Source organism: Dromaius novaehollandiae, chromosome 6 (assembly GCF_036370855.1).
Source record: "Dromaius novaehollandiae isolate bDroNov1 chromosome 6, bDroNov1.hap1, whole genome shotgun sequence".
Classification (NCBI taxonomy): domain Eukaryota; kingdom Metazoa; phylum Chordata; class Aves; order Casuariiformes; family Dromaiidae; genus Dromaius; species Dromaius novaehollandiae.
Genome location: NC_088103.1, coordinates 16,100,847 through 16,120,466, shown reverse-complemented (window position 1 = coordinate 16,120,466; position 19,620 = coordinate 16,100,847). Strand labels below are relative to the sequence as shown.

General features: G+C 39.8%; 1 protein-coding gene across 3 annotated transcripts in view; it reads right to left on the bottom strand.

The window, feature by feature from the left end:
• Positions 1-19,620, bottom strand: part of LDB3 (LIM domain binding 3) — a 128,666-nt gene that overhangs the window by 79,099 nt on the left and 29,947 nt on the right. For all 3 annotated transcript variants that reach the window (XM_064513747.1, XM_064513745.1, XM_064513746.1), the window contains exon 3: positions 12,648-12,799. In XM_064513747.1, the coding sequence (XP_064369817.1) occupies positions 12,648-12,799 (152 nt within the window). The remainder of the gene's footprint in view (positions 1-12,647; positions 12,800-19,620) is intronic.

Below are 19,620 nucleotides of genomic sequence, written 5' to 3'. Positions count from 1 at the left end.
ACCCAGGACAGCTAACATCAACACTTTTTTCTTACAGTAAGCTTTTGCTTTCATTTCATGTGACCACTTATTTATACCTCTTTGAGAATCTTACTAATCCTATCTTAATATCTCAACCAGTAGAAAATAAAAATGGATAGAGCCCATGGAAAGGTGATACTAAGATACAACAGATTAGATTAGGACTAGAAATACTTAGAGATAGAAAGCATTTTACCACTATCACCTCACTGAAATGGAGTCATTCTGGAGCAGGGTGAGCACATAGCAGGATGCAAAACAATAAAGTGTGTAGAACTGAGCTTCTGATATACATTTGAATGTAAAGAATATTAATGACTTGATTAGGAGAAAAAAAGAGAAGTAAAAGGGACAGGTTAAATATTGGTCTTGTCAATTTGAGATGTCCATTTTGTAAGTGCTAAGACCAGTAATGTGCCAGATAAATCTTTAGCCAAAGAGTGAATTAAGTAGCCAAACACAACAGATTCTTCTTGTTTTTGAGGCTTACAAAGAAAAGCTTGAGTCTTGTGATATAACTGTTTAAGTTCTCCCAGCACTGCCTGGGACATCAGCAAACAGCCGCCTCAGACACTTTAATAAGCATCATATAGACAAAACTCTGAACATTTCATAGTACTTCAAATATAACTGAGATCATTTACGGGCTAGCATGAGGCTTAGTTTCCCCATATCAGGGCATCATCTGTGCCTGCAATAAAAATGAAAAGTATTTCCATCAGCAGTTTTGCCTTCTATATTTCAATGGTGAATGCAAATATTAGCATTTGGCTGTATGACTGATTTTTTTAGTTATTTATCTGCATTGTGCTGCATTTGGCTGAATTACAAGACTGGCAATTATTCTTTCCAGGCCTAATGTTCACACCCACAGTAATATGCAGACACAAACTTCTCATACATAAATAGCACTAGCCCAAAAGGGAAGCTGCTACTCAAAAGTCTATGAAAGTGAATTTGTTTGGTACCATCTAATTTCTCTTTCTCCTTAGAAGCAATCTGAGTCAGGGGCAGACACGAACATTATTGGACAGAAAGGGAAAGGAATGAACCTTGGGAAAATCTCACGGAAGGAGGGAAAGGAAAGGAACAGGAAGAGGAGGATGTATAAATCTAGAGATTTTTAAAAGGACTATATATCGAAAACTGTTAGAGCAGCAATCAAATTCTTCTCTCTTGTTCCCTCTTATGTCCCTTCTCCTTTTATCCCACTGCAGTATGCCTGTCACAACCTTTTCAGCCTTCCTCACGCCAGGCAGGCGACTCATGCAAAATCCCTTTTCTCATGGACTGCCCCACCTCCTGCCCTCCAGCCTCTTCCCTCCCGAGCTGAGCAACCAGCTACCCAAGCCTCCCTCTCCTCTTGGCGGACTCGGTACCGCCCTGGTAGACAGCCGCCCATGACTCCTCCACCGCAGCAGCTCCCGCCAGCAGACGCGGAGGCTCCCCGTGGCCCTGTGCGGCCGTTCTCCAGGGAGCTGCTGGAGCGGGTATGCTGAGCACTTACCTGACTCACATGGCAAGCACTACACCTAACCTCCGTGGAGCACGGACATCTTTCACACAGATTGTTTTTTTTGCTCTCTCTTCTTACTCCTTTTGTTTTGCCCTATTTGTAAATCGTTCCCAAGCCTTTCCTCTCCCTATCACTACTGAAAACACAGAAAAATGTGTGATCACCAGGATAGTTCATCCAGTTATAGAACTTGTTTATGCTGTCATGGATTGGATTTGTACATAGGGGTGGATTGCCATTGACATTGTTAAAAATACATGAATTTCCCTCAGATCCATACTTTGTTTCTAAATAAGCAGGTCATACGAATTTGAAAATAAGCTTGCTTTAACACTGAATTATCAAATAGATCACCTGGTAATAAGAGTGATTTACTTCATCTCTACAAACCTTGCTGACATCACTGTATCATCATTCAAATCTCCCTCATAGCTGAGTTGCTTTAATTTGACTTTTTCCCTTAATTTTTCATGTTTACCCCATACAAATCCACATTTGACTTCATATTTCATTACAGGAGTTTTACATGGCTTTTCTAGTTATCCATACTAACTCAATTTGAATAGCATACAACTCAGAAGTGAAATGCATTTTAACTAGGTTGAAATAAGATTCTTTAGGAGGGAGAACATGGCTTCTTCTTCCTTTCTACCTCTACATCTATGTGTTTTCTGGTACTATTACTGACCAGATGAAAGTGACAGATGCTTCCCTCTAAGCTTGCTTTAAAATAACAGATGAATGAAAATGGTACTTTCAGCACAATGTAGACAAAAACACAGTGCTTCAAATACTCAGGAGTATATAAACAGCTATTGATTCTACATAGGGAGCCACTACACTCAGCTCAATAGTAAATTGGCTAAAGGCAGAATTGGATTGCTTGGCTGTAAAAAAGGGTGTGACAGAATTGAGAGAGAAATGGTGGAATACAGTCAAAATAATCAGAAAAGGGTCAGAACTTAATCCTATATAACCTCCAAACATAGTATCTCACTTGAAAGCTCTGTAAGTTCAGCACAGTTATTTATTATTCATGATCTTATGATTACATTCATTACTTAAAGGCAGACATTAAAAAGAAACCACAATTAAAGTAAACATGCAAATAACGAGAAGAGATAATTTGTTGGGCTCAAGACAAGAATCAGAAGAGTGGAACAAAACAAAACATTTGGAAAAGATCTAATAACATAGAGCAAAGAGCTATTATTACAAAGAGCAGGAGTTGCACTGTCTTTATTTAGTGCTTGCATGTGGTCTACCATATCATGGTCTTGAGATGTGACTCACTCTCCCTAATAAATGTAATAAATAAAAATTTTTAATTTTATATTTAGAAATATGTTCAAAGTGAACATATTGCATAAGTACACACATAAGTATTTTAGCTGAAAAAAAGATCAGATGTGAAGCAAACTGATTTCTCCTTTTGGGTTTTCTCCTGGCATACAGATACAGAGTATAGCTGACTCTTACACTATCCCCATGCAAGTGTCACAAGACTTCACTGCAGCCCTGTAACTCTTGGCTTGTCAATAGTTTTTTAGGGGTGAAAGTCACTCAGGTATAGATTTGAGAGCAGCACTGGGGATGGTAGAAGAGCACCATGCAAAGGACCAGCTCCAGAAGCAGAGAATCACAGCCAGGCCTCAAAGCTATGACAATGAACCCACCCGTCTAAAAAAGTTCACAAAAGAAGAACACCAAGCTTAAGAGCTGCTTTATACAGCTTTCTATTGATACATTGGAGTTGAGGTGTTATGAGTCCAAATGGATTTCTAACACTATGTAGACGAAGTCTATTTTTCCCCTGCCACTCAACATTTTCTAAGGGCAAAAGCCTCAGTCAAGGTGCTTTGAGCATCCTGACCACAAACGACTTTTGCTAGTTTCCTGAAGCTGTAATAAAGCATATTTACTTAGCTGTTTTTCCTCTAATGCCTCTTACTTGAAATGCAGACATTACAATGTGCCACATGGCTTTTAGAGCATTTCTAATTGACATATATGGGAGAGAAAAAAAATCAGTGAACATGGATAATTAGATCTTAACTACACTGGCTAATTTATGCCTTTGCTCTTTCTGTTTCCAAGCTAAAACACTTCAACAAGCGTTCCATTAATGCCTTTTTTCATCTGCTTTTCTGAGCGTTTAGATGACAGTAACTGTTGTGTGGTACACAGAGCCAAACACCAGTTGGCATTACTCTACCACAGCAATACTCAGCAACTAACTTCTTGTCCTATTTTGCAATTCAGTCCTCCTCAAGCAAGTCAGGTCAAAATCTTAAAGACTTGGCACTGACTTTAAAGAAACAGTTGTAGCCACAGATATCAACCTTATAATTTATCAGCCTGTCATGACTAGGCCAGAAAAGGTAACATAAAAGTATTTGAAATAAGTGGCTTTCATAGGCCAAAATAGTCATATTCTGTTCAACAGTTCAGTAAAATTGGTGTGACACAGCAGATGTCCTTCAGTGAACCTGAAGCAAGTTTCTGCAAGAGACAGCAAAGAAGCAGATGACTTCCTAGAGGTAAATGTGCTGTAAACTGTGCTTCCTATGACTGTACAATAAATCTGGGCATGTCTGTTGTACTTTAGTTGCTGGAGATAGGACACAAACTACAGGCAGGATAGAGAGATAAAAAGAGGAAGGAACTGCTGAAGAAGTTGGGGGCCACCAAGCACAGGGAGAAGGCAAAACTTCTGGCAGAAAGGATTATTAAATCTGACAGAAATTAAATTTTAGAGAGACTTTTACTGGAAACATAGCTCCATGTCTTAAGACTGCTGAGGCAAGAAAGTTAGCCAGGACTTGTCAGAGTAATTTGTTTGCTTTTGAGTTATTCAAGTACCGTTTGAAGTTGCCATTACAGTAATGAAGGCGACAGTACAGGGCCAGCCAGTACCCAGCGCTTCATATTGCCGTTCTGTGACTGACACTGACCGAGGAGAGCACAGACCCAAAGAGGCGGCCAACTGCTGTAGGTGCCTTAGAGCCAGGAAAGACAAAACAATGGGGACACGAAGAATTCAGATCTTCTGAAAAAAAGAATTACGCCCAGCAGTTTTCATAGTTGGTGGTGGGCATGAAACACGACAGTAAAAGGGCTCCAAAAGAAACTACTAACCTCACAAATAACATTGCAAGATAAATCTAGTAAAGTTAAGTATTTCACTTGATTGAATGATTCTCTTTCCACTTTTTAAAAAGACTGTATCATCCATTCCAATTAGCTTCAAGTGTGGAATTTGCATTTTGATACATCTGTGCTTAAGCTAATCAATGTTAATCAATAAGAAAACGTCCCAGCCCTAATACATGGCAACCTTCCTGCCTATGGTAACGTTTTCAGTAACGTATTGACTTCCTTGTTGCAGAACACAAGCAATAACTGAAAGAATCTAATTGTCATGTTTATTGAGCAAGTTGTGTCAGCCTATCGACTCTGATGAGATGTGCCAGTGATACCCATCAAGACCTTACCGCGGTCAGTGCGGTATAATATGCAGCAGAATTCACAAGGACATTATCTCACATGGAGCTCATCCAGAGAATATTTCTCAAACAAATAAAAGGATGTATTTTCACCTCACTTCTAAGATGGTACGAGGGGGAGAGGGGAGAGGAGTGGTGTACACTCTGAGAACTGTTCTAAATCCTAAGCAGAATCTTCCTGTAATGAAGACTTCATTGCCCTTTCAAGTCTTGGCATTTATCCACAGTTTCCAAGCTCTTTTCTAAAACTAACAAGGACACTTTATGAAGTGAGTGTAAATAGCAGTCCACAGAATTAAATTGCTTGTGTAAGGAATATAAATATATTTACTGCAGTGACTAACACTGATATTTTTTTCATTTTCCATGGAAAAAGCTGCTCATTAATTTTAAGAGCATTAAATGTTATTACTCAAAGATGGTAAATCACGGTCCTGTTCGAATGCTAGCCTCACATCTAATAACAAATCCTACTGTCCTCTCATTGTACCTGAGTACAGAGACAAGTGGATATGGAATGGGACTCACCTCTACTGCACAAGGAATGAGAGAATCTCTCAGCCAAGGGTAATACGTGATAAACTTCTTAATCCACTAGCAGGATACGCCTATGCTGTTTTATGCTTTGAGCACATAGTGCCATCAGAGATTTGGGGAGGAAACTTTGGATATTGGAAGCAGATGGCTCAAAAGTTCTAGAGTCAAATCTCTAAACAAAATAAAATAACTAGTGTCACATGTCACACCCACCATTACTTACTGCTCTCTCTTTTGGTACTAACTTGGTTAAAATTTTGAATTTATATATATTGTGATTAAGTAAAGCATGTAAGCAGATGTTTGACTACGCCGCTATTGATCTCTCTCCAAAAGTAGACTTTGTAATATCTCTCCTGAGGCCCACTGGCAGATGCATACAATTATCTCCAGTCTGAGGTGCCCACTAACTGAGTGACTTGTACAGGGCTCCAGGACACGCTGTCTACATGGAGGCAGATCTCACAGTGCTTTGTCCAGTCCAGAACAGAATTATTTCAGTGAGCATCACATGGAAGAGCCAACATTGCACTATCTTTGAATTTATTCCTTTCTTATTTTTAGCTAGCATTTTCTTAATTTATCCTGTAAATCCCACTACAGTTCATGTTAGCATAGTTAAACATAATTTCTGTAGAACTCAAGTTAGGAGCAGATTAAAGCACAGAGCTTCAGTTTTCTATTTTTTTCTTTTTAACCTCTTGATTTTTTTCTTAAGTGTAATGTAGTTTCAGGCTATATTTCTGTGACAATATCAACATATTTGTACTTCAAGATACAGTAAGAGTGCATCATTTCTAGTGAAATTCTATCAAATGCAAGCTGAAATGCGAGTGGCACGTCTTTGTGAACGCTTAAGGCTGAGTTAAATACTGTGTTCTGGTAAGAGGCAGACAACCATGTCCTTAATCCAGTCTGACATAGTAGCAACAGACTCACTACTACATCCAGTAATTCAGAGACACTTACTGGAGTCTTGATATGGTCTCCATTCCCTAAACTTTTAAGTGCTGCTATGCTAATCACTGAGTCCCAGGTGAGACTCTTGGATTTGAAAGTGTTGTGGCACCCTCAGCCAAGGAACAGTCATTTGGCACTGGGAATTCAATTTCCAAAGCTCTACAACTGCAGTCAGAATGGCAGCAACAACCAAGAAAAGCTTAGGATTGCATATCCTTCTCATGCAGAAGTCTGCTGATCTTTTCAAACACAAATCTCCTATTCTTACCCCACAGATGGATTTCAGGAAATGCATTCACAATGCTGGCCACCAGCACAGGTGAATTATCACAAGAGCTAGCATTCCTTTCAGAAAACATCACATCCACATGGGTTCATATTCTGCCTCTAATATGTAAGCAGTCCCTGAATTGTATCTTCTCTTTTATTTGGCTGGAGAACTGGACGGTGGTAGCAGATGCGAGAGAGCTCTGAAGTCCTACCTTGACTGCTGAAATTACCTCCCTCTGTGAGCTTGAGATTTTCTGGCTTTTATGAGAGATCCAGGATATTCCCACTGTACACTGCTCTCATTTTGTACACCAGGAGACAGTTATGAAGATTAACACTTGCACAGCAGAGTTAAATATGGTTTGACTGTGGTCACTATTACTGTAATTATTTCATCACATTTAAATTCATATTGCAAATAATCAGGTCACCTTTAAAACAGCTATCAAAAAGCAAACCCTGACAGGCTAGGTGTCTCTGTGTACTACTTGGCACACAATCATTTGGAGAAGCATCTGCTGGGATTAAGTGTGGAGCTTTAAAGAACACTTGTGCCTCACGAAAACACTGTAACTAGACCCGAAGCAAGGCTGATTCTGTACCCTTGAAAGACTTTGTGGTCTTTCATGTTCTTTGCACAAAATATTAAAGACAGAACAAAACAAAATGCTTGACAGGTGCATTTTTTCTATGATATCACACCATGCTCATCCCAATTTAGGATTGTTAACACTGAGGTTTGCAAAAAGAGACTTGTACAAACAGGACAAAATGGAAATATTATTAGCCTGATGAATGTAACAATTGCTCAAAGCAAATTTTTTTTTCCCAAATCCATGTTTTCATTTGCTGCTCATTTATTTTTTTACCAATTATTGCCTACAATGCTTTTAAGGCAATGTTTCTACATGATATTCCGAGTACCACTATTTTTAGACTATACTTCTATAAAAATTGCTTATAGTGTTTCAGTTCTCTGTTAAATTAGAATATATGCCCTCTTCCAATTCTCCTCTAAGCATAAACCCAGCCTAAACCTGGTTCTGCTTTGAAAAGTACCCATCGGCAGACCTAAAACATGCACAAAATTGTCTGCTATTCACAGCTTCAGACAAGGGAAAGCAGTTTACAATAACCACTGAATTTCTCTTGCTTGCAATTTGCTATCACCACATGCTTTATTTATAGTAGGACTGAAATAAATACTGCTGGATCAGGCATCCTTTGGTGCTATACAAGAAAAGAAAAGCCATTTAATATTTACAATAAATCTCTTGTAGCTTAGCCTCTGATCTTTCCCTTTCAGTAGAGAAAGGGATTATTTAGCTCTTGATTTTCCAGCAAAAGAGTCAATTGTGACTGACTGGAAATGAACGGCAGCACCACTGGGGTGCCCTGGGAGGGGGAGGTTGTGCCAGTATGCACCAGGCACAGAAAGCCTGCACCTCCCCTGCTCCTCTCTAGCAGCGCAGGGTGACGCCGAGACAGGCGTCTTACAGAGTGTCACAGGAATGTTTATGCCAGCAGAATGAGGTGCCTCATGTTACAGCACTTTCCAAAACTAAAGCAGTACATTTGGTGAATCCTTTCCAAGGAGGCTGATCGGATTCCTTGAGTTAAGATCAAATGAATGTTGCGGATGCTCCAGTGAAATGTGCTGACAAATAATACTGCACTCTCCTGCATTACATTTACTGTGTATTTAAAAAAGAAACTCCTCTGTATCAAAAACAGATTTTTCCATGCATTTCATTTTTCACCTGTGAACTAAGTACTGTAGGACAATAAGCTGATAGTAAGTCTCTGTGAGAGTGACAAGGAGCTAAACATGAACTCTGACTGGCCCAGAACTGAAACGCCTGGGGGCAGCTGTGTAGCTCAAGTAACTGATTAGAAACTGATACTGAACATAACTGAGCACTAAACTCCAGCAAGTCACAAAAAGATTAAAATCAAAGTAGGGTCTTTTTCCACTACAACCCAGAGTATTATGGAGTATCATGACAGCCTTCCATACCACTGTCTGGTAGAACTGGCACCAACTAGTTGTTCAGCGCATCTAGTGTAATGGAGGTACCTATGGAATTAGCTTCATCTAAATACATAATGTTTTACAATATCAACATTATTGTTTGCCTGAATAGTAACATACTGCGTAGAGTTCCACTGGGTATTAGTGCACAGTGTAAAAGAAACTTCTTTCCTTTTCCACACACTGTTGTTTTCTCTTCCACACCAAAAGGGAATTCACTGGCTAGATATATTCTTCTGTCTCTTGAACTGAATTAAGTAGAGCTGATCTGAAGGGTCTCATACCTTTCCACACCACTGGAGCACAGGCCTTTTTCTGTAGGAATGTCCCAAATACTTCAACTCCCTGCCCCCTTGTCTGTCTGCATGACCTACCTTTCCAAAAGCAGCACAGGGAAGCGTGCCACAGGTTCTGCAGAATTAGGCAGCCAGAAACTGAAAATGAGCAGCCAGGGAATGCAGTGTTTCACTCAGAAAGGCTGGTGCAAGCCAAGTTCTTGCTGCCTGATCAAACCTCTGGTACAGTTGGTGAGACCCCAAAAGAGTTTTTGCAGAGTTTTATGTGGAGCCATAGCAAGGATGAGGTGATAAGAGGCAAATTTAACAGAGAGTTTAGGGATGGAAGCAGTCAGAAACCACTGGATGTACTCAAATTCCTTAATCCATAACAGGTTATCTGCATGAGCGAAACATGGAGAACTCAATTCAGGCCAGCACTGGCACCCTATGCATTCATTGAAGAGCTATGTTAAGTGTACATTGAACAGCGTAGATTGATGGCACTTGAAGAAAAACTAATTTTGTATAGTCAGAGAAGCGCAGACTTCTCACCGGTTTAGGTAGGCAGATACGGATGGGCATTCTTAATGCTTCTCTTCTGCTATATTTGATGTTTGCAATTTGATGTCCTGTACAAGTGCTGACTCCATGTACAGATTTTGACAGCCACATAAAAAATAACCACCCTGAGAAAGAAACCCCACAGGGAATTTAAGTGTGATAATAAAAGCAAGCAGCAGCAAACTTCATCTGAACTGCCAGGTTATAAACATTGCTCATGAAACCCTCATGGCCAGGATCAATAAAAGGAAACGCCATCACTCCTGAGAGCCAGGAGCTATTAGAAAAATAAAAAGCTTTCTATATCAGAGTGCGTATGTCTAGATTTCACATTCCACTGCTTCTTCCGTGGCATTATAGACTGAACAAGCAAGCAAGCTAGTTCTCTTTGACTGCCAGTGCTGCGACAGCAAAACCAGGCCACAGATTGCCCAGCAGGGAATTCTGTGCCCTTGAGCCTTGACCTTCTCGAGCCGTGCAACTACTTCAAATTAATGGCCAAAGTCATCAAAATTTAAGGCTTAAGTTTTTCCCATCACAACAACTAGTGCTCTTTCCACCTTGATCTCAAGTCCTAAAGCACATATATCCATGTTCCATTGGAAAGGACTCCCAGTGTTTCCAAACTTCTATGCATATTAGATAATTTTGAGTGTCCCCATCTCTATATTTCTTTAAACTCTTGATGGAAACTAGTTTTTCTTTTTTGTACTACAAGAACACTCCACTCCAGTTTCACCTCAGCAAGCCAAGTCTAAAAAAGTAAAAGTCATCTCTTAACACAGTCATTTTCTTGATAACCAAGGCCCAGGACATCTTGCCTTTCCCCTGTTTTGTTCTTATTTGGTTGAAAAGTTGGTACTTTTCATTAGTGACTGCTTCCATATTCTTCACATTAAGTATTCTTTCCTTCACCTATGCAATCTTGGTAAAATTCTTCCCCCCTGCCCCCCTTCAAAAAAGTAAAAATCACTGTAAATTCTCAGCAGGTGAGTAAACTGCCACAACCCTTCTGTACATAGGTAAATTGCTCCCGATTTTCTGAGCTGAGACTAATCTAACTTGATGAATATTGTGGAAATGTCTTTTGTCCAAGACATTGGGATATTGCATCTTAAATAGGTTTCTATGCATAAGTCAGTAGGCTGAGCTCACATGATGAAAGAGTATAGCTTGCATAAATACTGAATTGTACAGGGTGAAAGCCTGCTTAAATCCTCTGAGCACAAGTTCATGAATATCCCCTTTTATGAACATCTTAGAAACAAGTCTACTATTAAAAAAAAAAAGTTACTTTTCAGTCTCTGTTCATGGTTTGTTTTTTCTATATGATTGTAGCAAAGCTGAATGACTCACAAATGCAGACTTACAGCTCACACTGAAAAGCAACAGAGCAGAACAGAAAACAGAAAAGGAGATACTACCAATCTGTATACAAAGATTAGAGCAAGAGCATCCATGAGATTTCTCACTTGCTAACAGAGAAACTACCTGACTCATTTGGGTTCAATAATATTACATACCACTTTATCCTGCTTTTTTTCTTTTCAAAATGGATCTTAACTCATCTAAATCTATTAGTCTGTGCAAACATATTTTATCCTGTGGAATGCTCCATTCAGTAAGTTTAGGATCAGGCTCTTGGTCTAGACTTCATTTAATTTTGGCTCAAAATCTTGCCTAAACACACTAGAAACACAAATGCACATCAAATAAGGTGATGGAAACTATTCCATGCATTGAAACAGCTGTACCACAAACTTGTTTCAGATTTTCTCAGAGATTTTATAAGCTCTTTTCCAGGAAATATTTAAATATACCCAGTGTTCTCACAGAAAAGCTAACAAATTTGCTCTACGTTTTGTTAGCATCTTTGTACTCTGCGCATTTATTTTATACATTATCTGGAATATCCACTTAAAGACAAACTTGAGATTTTGAAAGCAATATGGGAAATTCAACCATACATCTTTTAGAGTACACTACTCTGCCTTGGAGACTGCAGCATAAGATCTTTGTCCCTTAGGTGTTAGTCTGTTCCTAATACTAATTATTCTACAGTGCACTCCTATGTAGGATCTGTTACATTCTCAATAATAATATTTCCATATTATAACCTGTCTAATTACTGCTTTCCATACCTGTCTTTGCCTAGGCTCTGTAAAAATTATCTCCTAAAAATGCAATAAAAATAGCAGTTACTTTGCTTTATAACATTATAGATCTTTAAATGTTAATGCAACTGTTACAGAAAATCTCTGTGAAAGGTTATCTGACTTGAGAACAAGTTTCCTAAAAAGGAAGCAATATTGACAACGAAAGGCTAAGAGACCTGTTATGTGAAGGGATTCTGCTTTCTCAATGGCAAGGCAACTTCTCTCACACCTCTGAGAAAGGTTCCCCTCTCCATGTTCTACTGACTTCCTCTCCTGCACTCAGGCTACACCTTTCTTATCATCCTATCAGCTGGAGAGCCACCACTTTCACACCCACAGTCCTGCTGGTGCCACACCACTGACAGATTCTCAGCATGCTACAAATACTCACCTTGTGAATGACATGTTCCTCCCACACACTCAAAACACTTGTTATGACATTTTTAGAATAGTCACTCACAAATCAACCAAACAAAACGGTGCATCATCCACATGGAAATATGCAAAAGAAGCATCACTGATGAACTTATTTTTTAACAAAAGTCTGAATGGATATGAGATTACACACCTGTATTTAGTGGGCTAAATTCTACACAGATACACTCTCATATCATATCAGCCATACTGATTTCTATAAGAACCCATGCTGATTTCTGTAAGAATCAGAGCACATTTTGGTTTTCCATCTCCTTTCTCTGGCAGGGATGCTTTAAGTAAATCTAACGGGCAAAGATGAAACACTTATCCCTTGGTCATGAATTTCATAGGATGCTCTTAGGAACACAAAGATTTTAACTCATATCAACATACTTCTGAAGAGTGAGGCTCAAATTGTAGCTGGCTGACTTGATCTTGTTCTGGGCCTCTAAGTGGGTCATGCTGTCAGTGTTGACTCCATCAATGGCTACCACAAGGTCCCCTTGGTTTATTTGTGACTGGGCTGCCTTGCTGCCAGGGGTGATCTGTGTGGAAAAAGAAAAAGAAAAGAAAACTTATCAGGGTAAATCATTTGTTGCACAAAGTGATTCTAGAGAACTTGTTCAGAATTACAATGGGAGGAGTACTTTCCTCACCTACTGCTATTGCTAATACTCTAAGGGTGGAACAACAAAATTTATGGAAATTAAATAAACTCAGAGTTAACTCACACTTCTGCAAAGGCCCAGGTCAACATCTACTTATCATCAATTCCCTTTTGAGGAGTTAAGCCCAATTTTCTGGTTCCTATACCATGTATCAGCTCCTCAAGAGGATAATTATCATTAATTATATTGGAGAAGTACATAAAGACATTACTCAGAAACTAGTAAGCTATCTGCTTACTATCTGCTGCATGATTTTATTGTATTTTTTCCTCCCAAAAGTCATTTTTCCCAGAAGTAATTTAGCATACTGAGCTGACAGAAAACTGAAAGTCTGCAAGGGTCTCCAGACATGTTTTGCTTCTTTTACAGTGAGCTTTATAGGACACCATTCTGCTTAACCCTACCCACATAAAGTTATAGCCTCATTACCAAAACAGATCACTACATATTTGAGATCACCTCATTGATCTGTTGGATTTGACCAACCTGATAATCCAAAGACAGACATAAGCATTTTTAGAAATGAGAAGCCACAACACTTGCAACCACAGACTCAGTTATTCAGACGACAGTTCAGAAATTCTGGTCTCTCACTACAGCATTATATTCTGTTAGCACCAGAAGCCTTGTGGACTGTGTCTTCTCCTAGGGGACAGTCTCCTGACCTCAATTTTATACAACCTTCGCTGCCTGCATCTGGATGACACTGCTATATTACAGCTACCTAGGAAACTTGACTCCACTAGGGAACTCCAACCAAAACAGAAGAGCCTTCATATACCTTCAGCCAGACAAGCCTCAGTGAGCACATCAGAGCTGTTCCATGTTCTCTGCACTAAGTATATATAGGCTACAGATACCAATTACAGGTCTTTGTTCTTATTTGTAGGTACCCACTTCCTTAAATCCCACATATCCAGAAAATGAAAATAATCTAAAATGCTAGGATGAAGACTGTGCTCAACAGCTCTGTTCCTTCAGCACAGTGAGCATAAAAGTAAAAATGTGTCTGATTATGAGCCAAAACTCCCCTGTGTGCCAATCTGAAACAATGATGTGAATTCCTGTGGACACCAACAACCAACACAATTCTAAACCCCTTTCCTATCAAGCGTGAAGTGAAATTCCTCAACTTGCCTTCCCTAAAAGGACCTTAACACATTTAAAATACATAGATTCTTAAAAACAAAAAAAACCCCTTCCAAAACAGTTCCCTAAGCTGCTTGTTAGTGCTCTTCCACTGATGGAGACAGAAAAAAAAATGCTTCCTAATGCCCCCTAAAAGGTGCTCGGTATTGAGGCTGACAATCCAATCGGAGCAGGACATCCCCTGGCCACAGGAGTTGTCAACTTTCTAGAATACAAGTTCTAGTGGCAAGTCGCTAGAACACAGCATACTGAATAGGTCAAAGGCTGTGCTTAAAAATACAAATTAATTTGGAATTGGGCACTGTAAATAACTCATACCTAGAAATGATCTGACTGGAATGACAACTTTCCGTACCTCTTCATTAGAGAGAGTCATATGTTCTCTGAGTGAAGAAGAGGCAGATATATTTATTAATGTTCTTGTATGAATTAGAACCAATAATGCAGTGCCAGTTTCTATTGTATTCTTCTACTGTTAAGGAACTGGGAAGAAAAGATACTTCATGGCAGTTTCAATGATGGAGTTTTGTTCTGCAGTTTTATGCACCTTCATAGAAAGAGGGTAGCAGAAACGAGCTAAATGGTACATCGTATTAGAAGTAGAGCATTCCTAACTTATACAAACATCAGCTCCTATGCATTTCAATGACTTGTACTGTATACAAAGCACACACAAAGTCTATAAGTCTGTAAAGAATATATATGACTGAGTACCGATACATACTTGCACAGTTACTGAAAGACCCTTCCCTGCTCAGTCCCCCAAATACGCCAGCAAACAGTTTGCAATAAAATAAAAGGTCAGAAAAAGGCAAAATGAGAACAAAAGCTGAACTCAGACAAATCAGTCAATAAGACTCAAATTCATCAAGTAGGACTCTTCTCAGCCTTTCTCAGTTTATCCTTTTTCTCTATTAAGTTAAATTGTCTGCCATTCAGTTAGACACCAAGCCTTCCTGATAAAGGTTCTTATAAATAATCTTGGTAAGTCAGGGTACCACTGATAGTAAAATATAATTTTAATAGTATTTCTTTAGCTCCTTAAGCTGAAGCACAGAGTTCAACTTGAGAAGTCAACCATTTTTCACACCTCTTAGAAAAGTAGAGATTGTTTGGAGAACACTTGCTGCTTCACAGAGATGTGAACTCCCAGCCCTCCCAAGTTTCCTACCAGTCAGACATCTGACTTCCAATATCCCCAGCCTAAAGCAATTGGGCAGGCTGGAAGCATCACATGTTGCTTTCAATGCACTAAAGAGAATTCTAACTACACTCCCTTGTGAGGAAAACTGTATACTAAGTTGATGTACAGTACAATAGTGACAGCTGTGCCCTAAATAATAAGTCTGCCCTGGGTATGGAGTAAATACCACTTAGCAGGAGCTCTGGGAGGCAATGTACAAAGTGCAGCCGCTGCCCCACCTGGGGACCAGCCTGTGTTCCCATCTGAGCCCCTCAGCTCCACCCCAAAGCAGGGCAGAAGGGGCTCAGGCAGCATTTGAGTGCTTGAGTGTTAAACTACTAATGAGAATGCTTGTATAAACAGATGGACAGACACAGCCTCTCCACCCCAAAGAATTCCTAATTTACAAGACAGACACAATTACATAGGGAGGCCTAATTGAGATAGTATTAATGTGGCAGCTTGTAGCATTAGCCAATGACTCTTCTTTCTCCAGGACTTCAGCTATGCCTGACCCCCACCCGACCCCAGCTCGGGATCAGCAAGTTACATGCACTTTCCTCTTCTCATTTAAGAATGAGATTTTGGAGAATCAAGTACTCACTAGCACTAGAAATATGCTAAAGCATCTGGGAACAAATGCCCTCTTCTTTTATCGTTTAGGATATCTGGGATAGAAGAAACTATTAGAAGAAAATGTTCCTTTCCATAGTCAGAAAGGCTGAAAAGCAGAGATACAACACAGGCTATCAGTTACCCGAGACTGTAACATATACTATCGTAAGGAAAGGGAAGGAAAGAACAGACAGTAAGGATCACTAGGAAATAAAAAGCATTTACTTTATGGAAGAAGCAGCATTTACATTTCCCTTGGTTAAGTTTTTGCAACTCGGTTTTGATATAGATGCTTCCAACAAATTTTTATAGGCTTTACATGTTACAATGTGAAAGAGTTCATTGACGAAATTTATTTCATTGTTTCCTAAGTAAGTCACTTCCCATTCCCGTCCCTGCAGCAAACATCTAACAGCTCTGAAGTGAAAATCATGTTTTTTAAAAAATAGAAGACAATTCTGGACAAGAAAAAACAGTGAAGAAGAAAAGGATCCCCTAGGATAAGTCATCAGGCAGAAATTGAACATTTCCCCCTATGCATTGCTAGAAGGCATAAAACAGGAACAAAGGAACAGCCCAGATAACCTGCACCACCGAGCAAACAGCCTACTGTCTTCGGGGATGGGACTTGTACCCTTCAGGACCAGAGGGGAGAGCTGAGCGAGACTGATTAAGCGTAGAGACAGAGGACTGCAGGAGGCTGCTTGGAAGTCCTTTCACCAAACCTAGAGAAAACTCCCTTTCTGCAGTCACCATTTTTCTGAATAAAACACCTTGTTATTTTCAATTTACTGGCAGTTTAAAAAAAGTTTACTGTTCCTTGTTTTTAACTGGATAACAAAACCTGTCCTGAACGAACACTCGGGGGACCTGTAAAATATGCCACTGACACCTTGAAGAGCTTCCACTTACACTGAACAGTGCTGAGCTGGCAAGCTGCAGGGGCACTCTGAAGTGCCCTCTCAGGCTGCGTTTCATCTGTTAGCATAGGTTAGGGAGGGAGATTGTAATACATGTGAGCACACCCAAAATAACTTTAATCTACCTCTCTTGGGTACCAGCAGCCATGATACCACAGCAGCTGAGCGATTTTGCGAGACAGTCAGCCAAGTACTTACAATTCAGGACATCCTGTGCTGAGATCTGTCCTGCAACAGCAGAACTCCTATCAGCCCTTCAGCTATCCGGCTTACCTTGGCTACGCCTGGCCACGCTGCAGCGATTACCTTCCTCTTAATTAACACTGGAGATGTTCTTTTTGCCTAATGCCCCTACAGGACTGCTGTTCATGCATAGTATATGGACTCTTTAAGGAAGAAGGAGGACAGCTACCTCTTCTTGCCAGACAAAAACTGGAAATGTTTTGGAGTTTGCTGCTTAGCCTGTCAGAAGCATGACTTGTCTATGTACACCAACTACACAGGTGATGGTTAAAATGCTGATGGTGGGGGAGGAGCTAATAGGATCTGTTGGCATAGCCAGAAGACTATGTAGCCCTCTAAATCTCTTATAGCGTGACTAATAGTAATATCTCTTCTCCCAATCTTCATCTAAAAATAGCCGTTGGATCTTTTCAGTCTGCTCTCAGTTAGCATCATGCACTGTGCCAAGATAGCGTATGCTACGCATCCTGCTAAAATGAAATGGAAGCAGCAAGCTGAGTAGTACGACAGACTTCACGTGCTGTGTTATGATGACAGTATTTAAGGAGCAAGTAAGTCCTTATGCGGTATCAAAGAGAGTTTGTTATCCTTAATGCAAATCAAAATTTGAGAATCCAACTGAGGGACGGGTCCCGTGTGCAGCGATGGCCCACCACGCGTTAGCGGTTCTGTCACCCTCCACAGGACAGCTCCCCACAAAGTCAAACTCAGCTTGGAAACAGCTGCAGGATGAGAACTGCCAACTCTCTTCAAAGGTCCTCTCTCCTCTTCCCTACCTCTTTTTTTAATTTGAATCCATTTTAAGACAATTCTATAAGGCAGGATGTTTCCTTGTGTTCCAAGTAGACAGTTAGATCTTAGTAATCAATATGGCCTTTCAGATTTTCACAGCTTTATAGCTTCTTGAATTCTCCATTCTGTGCAGTTTTTTGACCTCCTGATCCAAACGCAATTTGTCTTGTCTCCCACTACAAGCATAAGCAATAAAATGAGCGTTTTATGTCTTTTGCTCTTGGTCACTCTGGTAAAGTAACTTTTTTTTCTTTTTTACTTCATTCTGCTTAATGCATTCCATTGTATATAACCAAGACTACAAAGCTTTTTAACTTTGAAAGGTTTTTGATCTATTCAGCAACAATAAGGCCTGAACTAAAAGGGCATTTGAGACGATACTGAGTATTTTAGTTTGGCACTTAGTGGCCTGCAGCCACTTCTGATATTAAGCAACTCAAAATAGCTTTGACTTTCAGCATGTCCTGAGGTTCCAGCACAGATCTGGCTGCTGCGTAAGTGACTCTTCTGCTCCTGCGTGTCCGTAAATTAGGGTGTTTATTACACTGACGCAGGCTTACATTTAACTATTCTTTAAATGTGCATTTGTTTAGTAAGTTCTTTTTGTTTCTGGCTACCAGGGGAGCAATTCTTCCTCTGATCAACAAAATACAAGGCAGTCTGACACAGCAGATAGCAGTCCTCTCTCTAAACCAGAAATAAGTAGTATTCATCTCCAGGCTTTGCCTACAGGATGCTGTGGTACTATAGCACACATCCAAGGGCATCTGTATGACGGGAGGCAAAATGTATCACATGTCCACAGTGACAGAGATGTTGAACCAGAACTAAATTTGCAGGAATTAAACTCAGTATCATGCTATTACTTTATGGGCCACACTGCTTAATATGAGCCTGTTTCAATTGGACAGCCCAGCACTAACCACTCACTATACAGCATCAGTTAATCACTGAACACTCTTCTTATCCACAAGAACAGTGTTTTTCACCTGTATTATCATTCATCAGTGCTCTCCGAGAGAAGAAACAAAAGCTCAAGCTTCAAAGCTTCAGCGTGAAAAATTCCTTTCAAAATCCAAGTGAATAAGAAAGAAGAGAAGCAAACTTCCCCTGAGGAAGCATAATGTAATTTTCTTCTGTAATATGCTGGGTCATGTTTAGTGCACAACGTGACATCCTGCCAGGTATCCTGGCAGGGTCCTTGGAAATTTAAAAATGTAGCAGGCAAGATACTTAACAGCTATAAAAACTACTGGACATTTCAGGAAGTAAGGGAAGTTGTGGAGGAGGAGTGAAGATGTTTCCTCTACCTGTTAAAATTAAATAGCTTAAGCTTTGCTCTCCAACTTTTCCAACCAGAGATGCCACTCCCCTTGTGAAGCCAAAGGAATCACACTTCTTTAATAGGGAATAATTTGAACACATTGATATTATCTCAAATCTAAAAGGGAAACCTTGCTATGGAACATTTGTGTGTCTGAAGACCGTGAAGAGAATACTGGCAAAATAAAATTAAAAGCAAGGCAATCAGAATTTAAAAAGAGGAAGAAGCCTGCTTTACTGCTCCTTTATCTAGACTAAAGGAAGATGTAGCTGTTGCTGAGGACAAAGTTATAGAGTGATGATGTTGATGCTGGTTTCAGGTGTTTTAACTCATTAGAGTGGTGGGTACAGCATTCTTCAAAAAATTTCCATTTAAAGTTTGCAGAGTATAATAAAAAGAAGGAGCTTATTTGACAAAGTACGAGCCAGTGACATGCATGGTTTTCTAACGGTAAAAGTATCCTCTTTTAGTA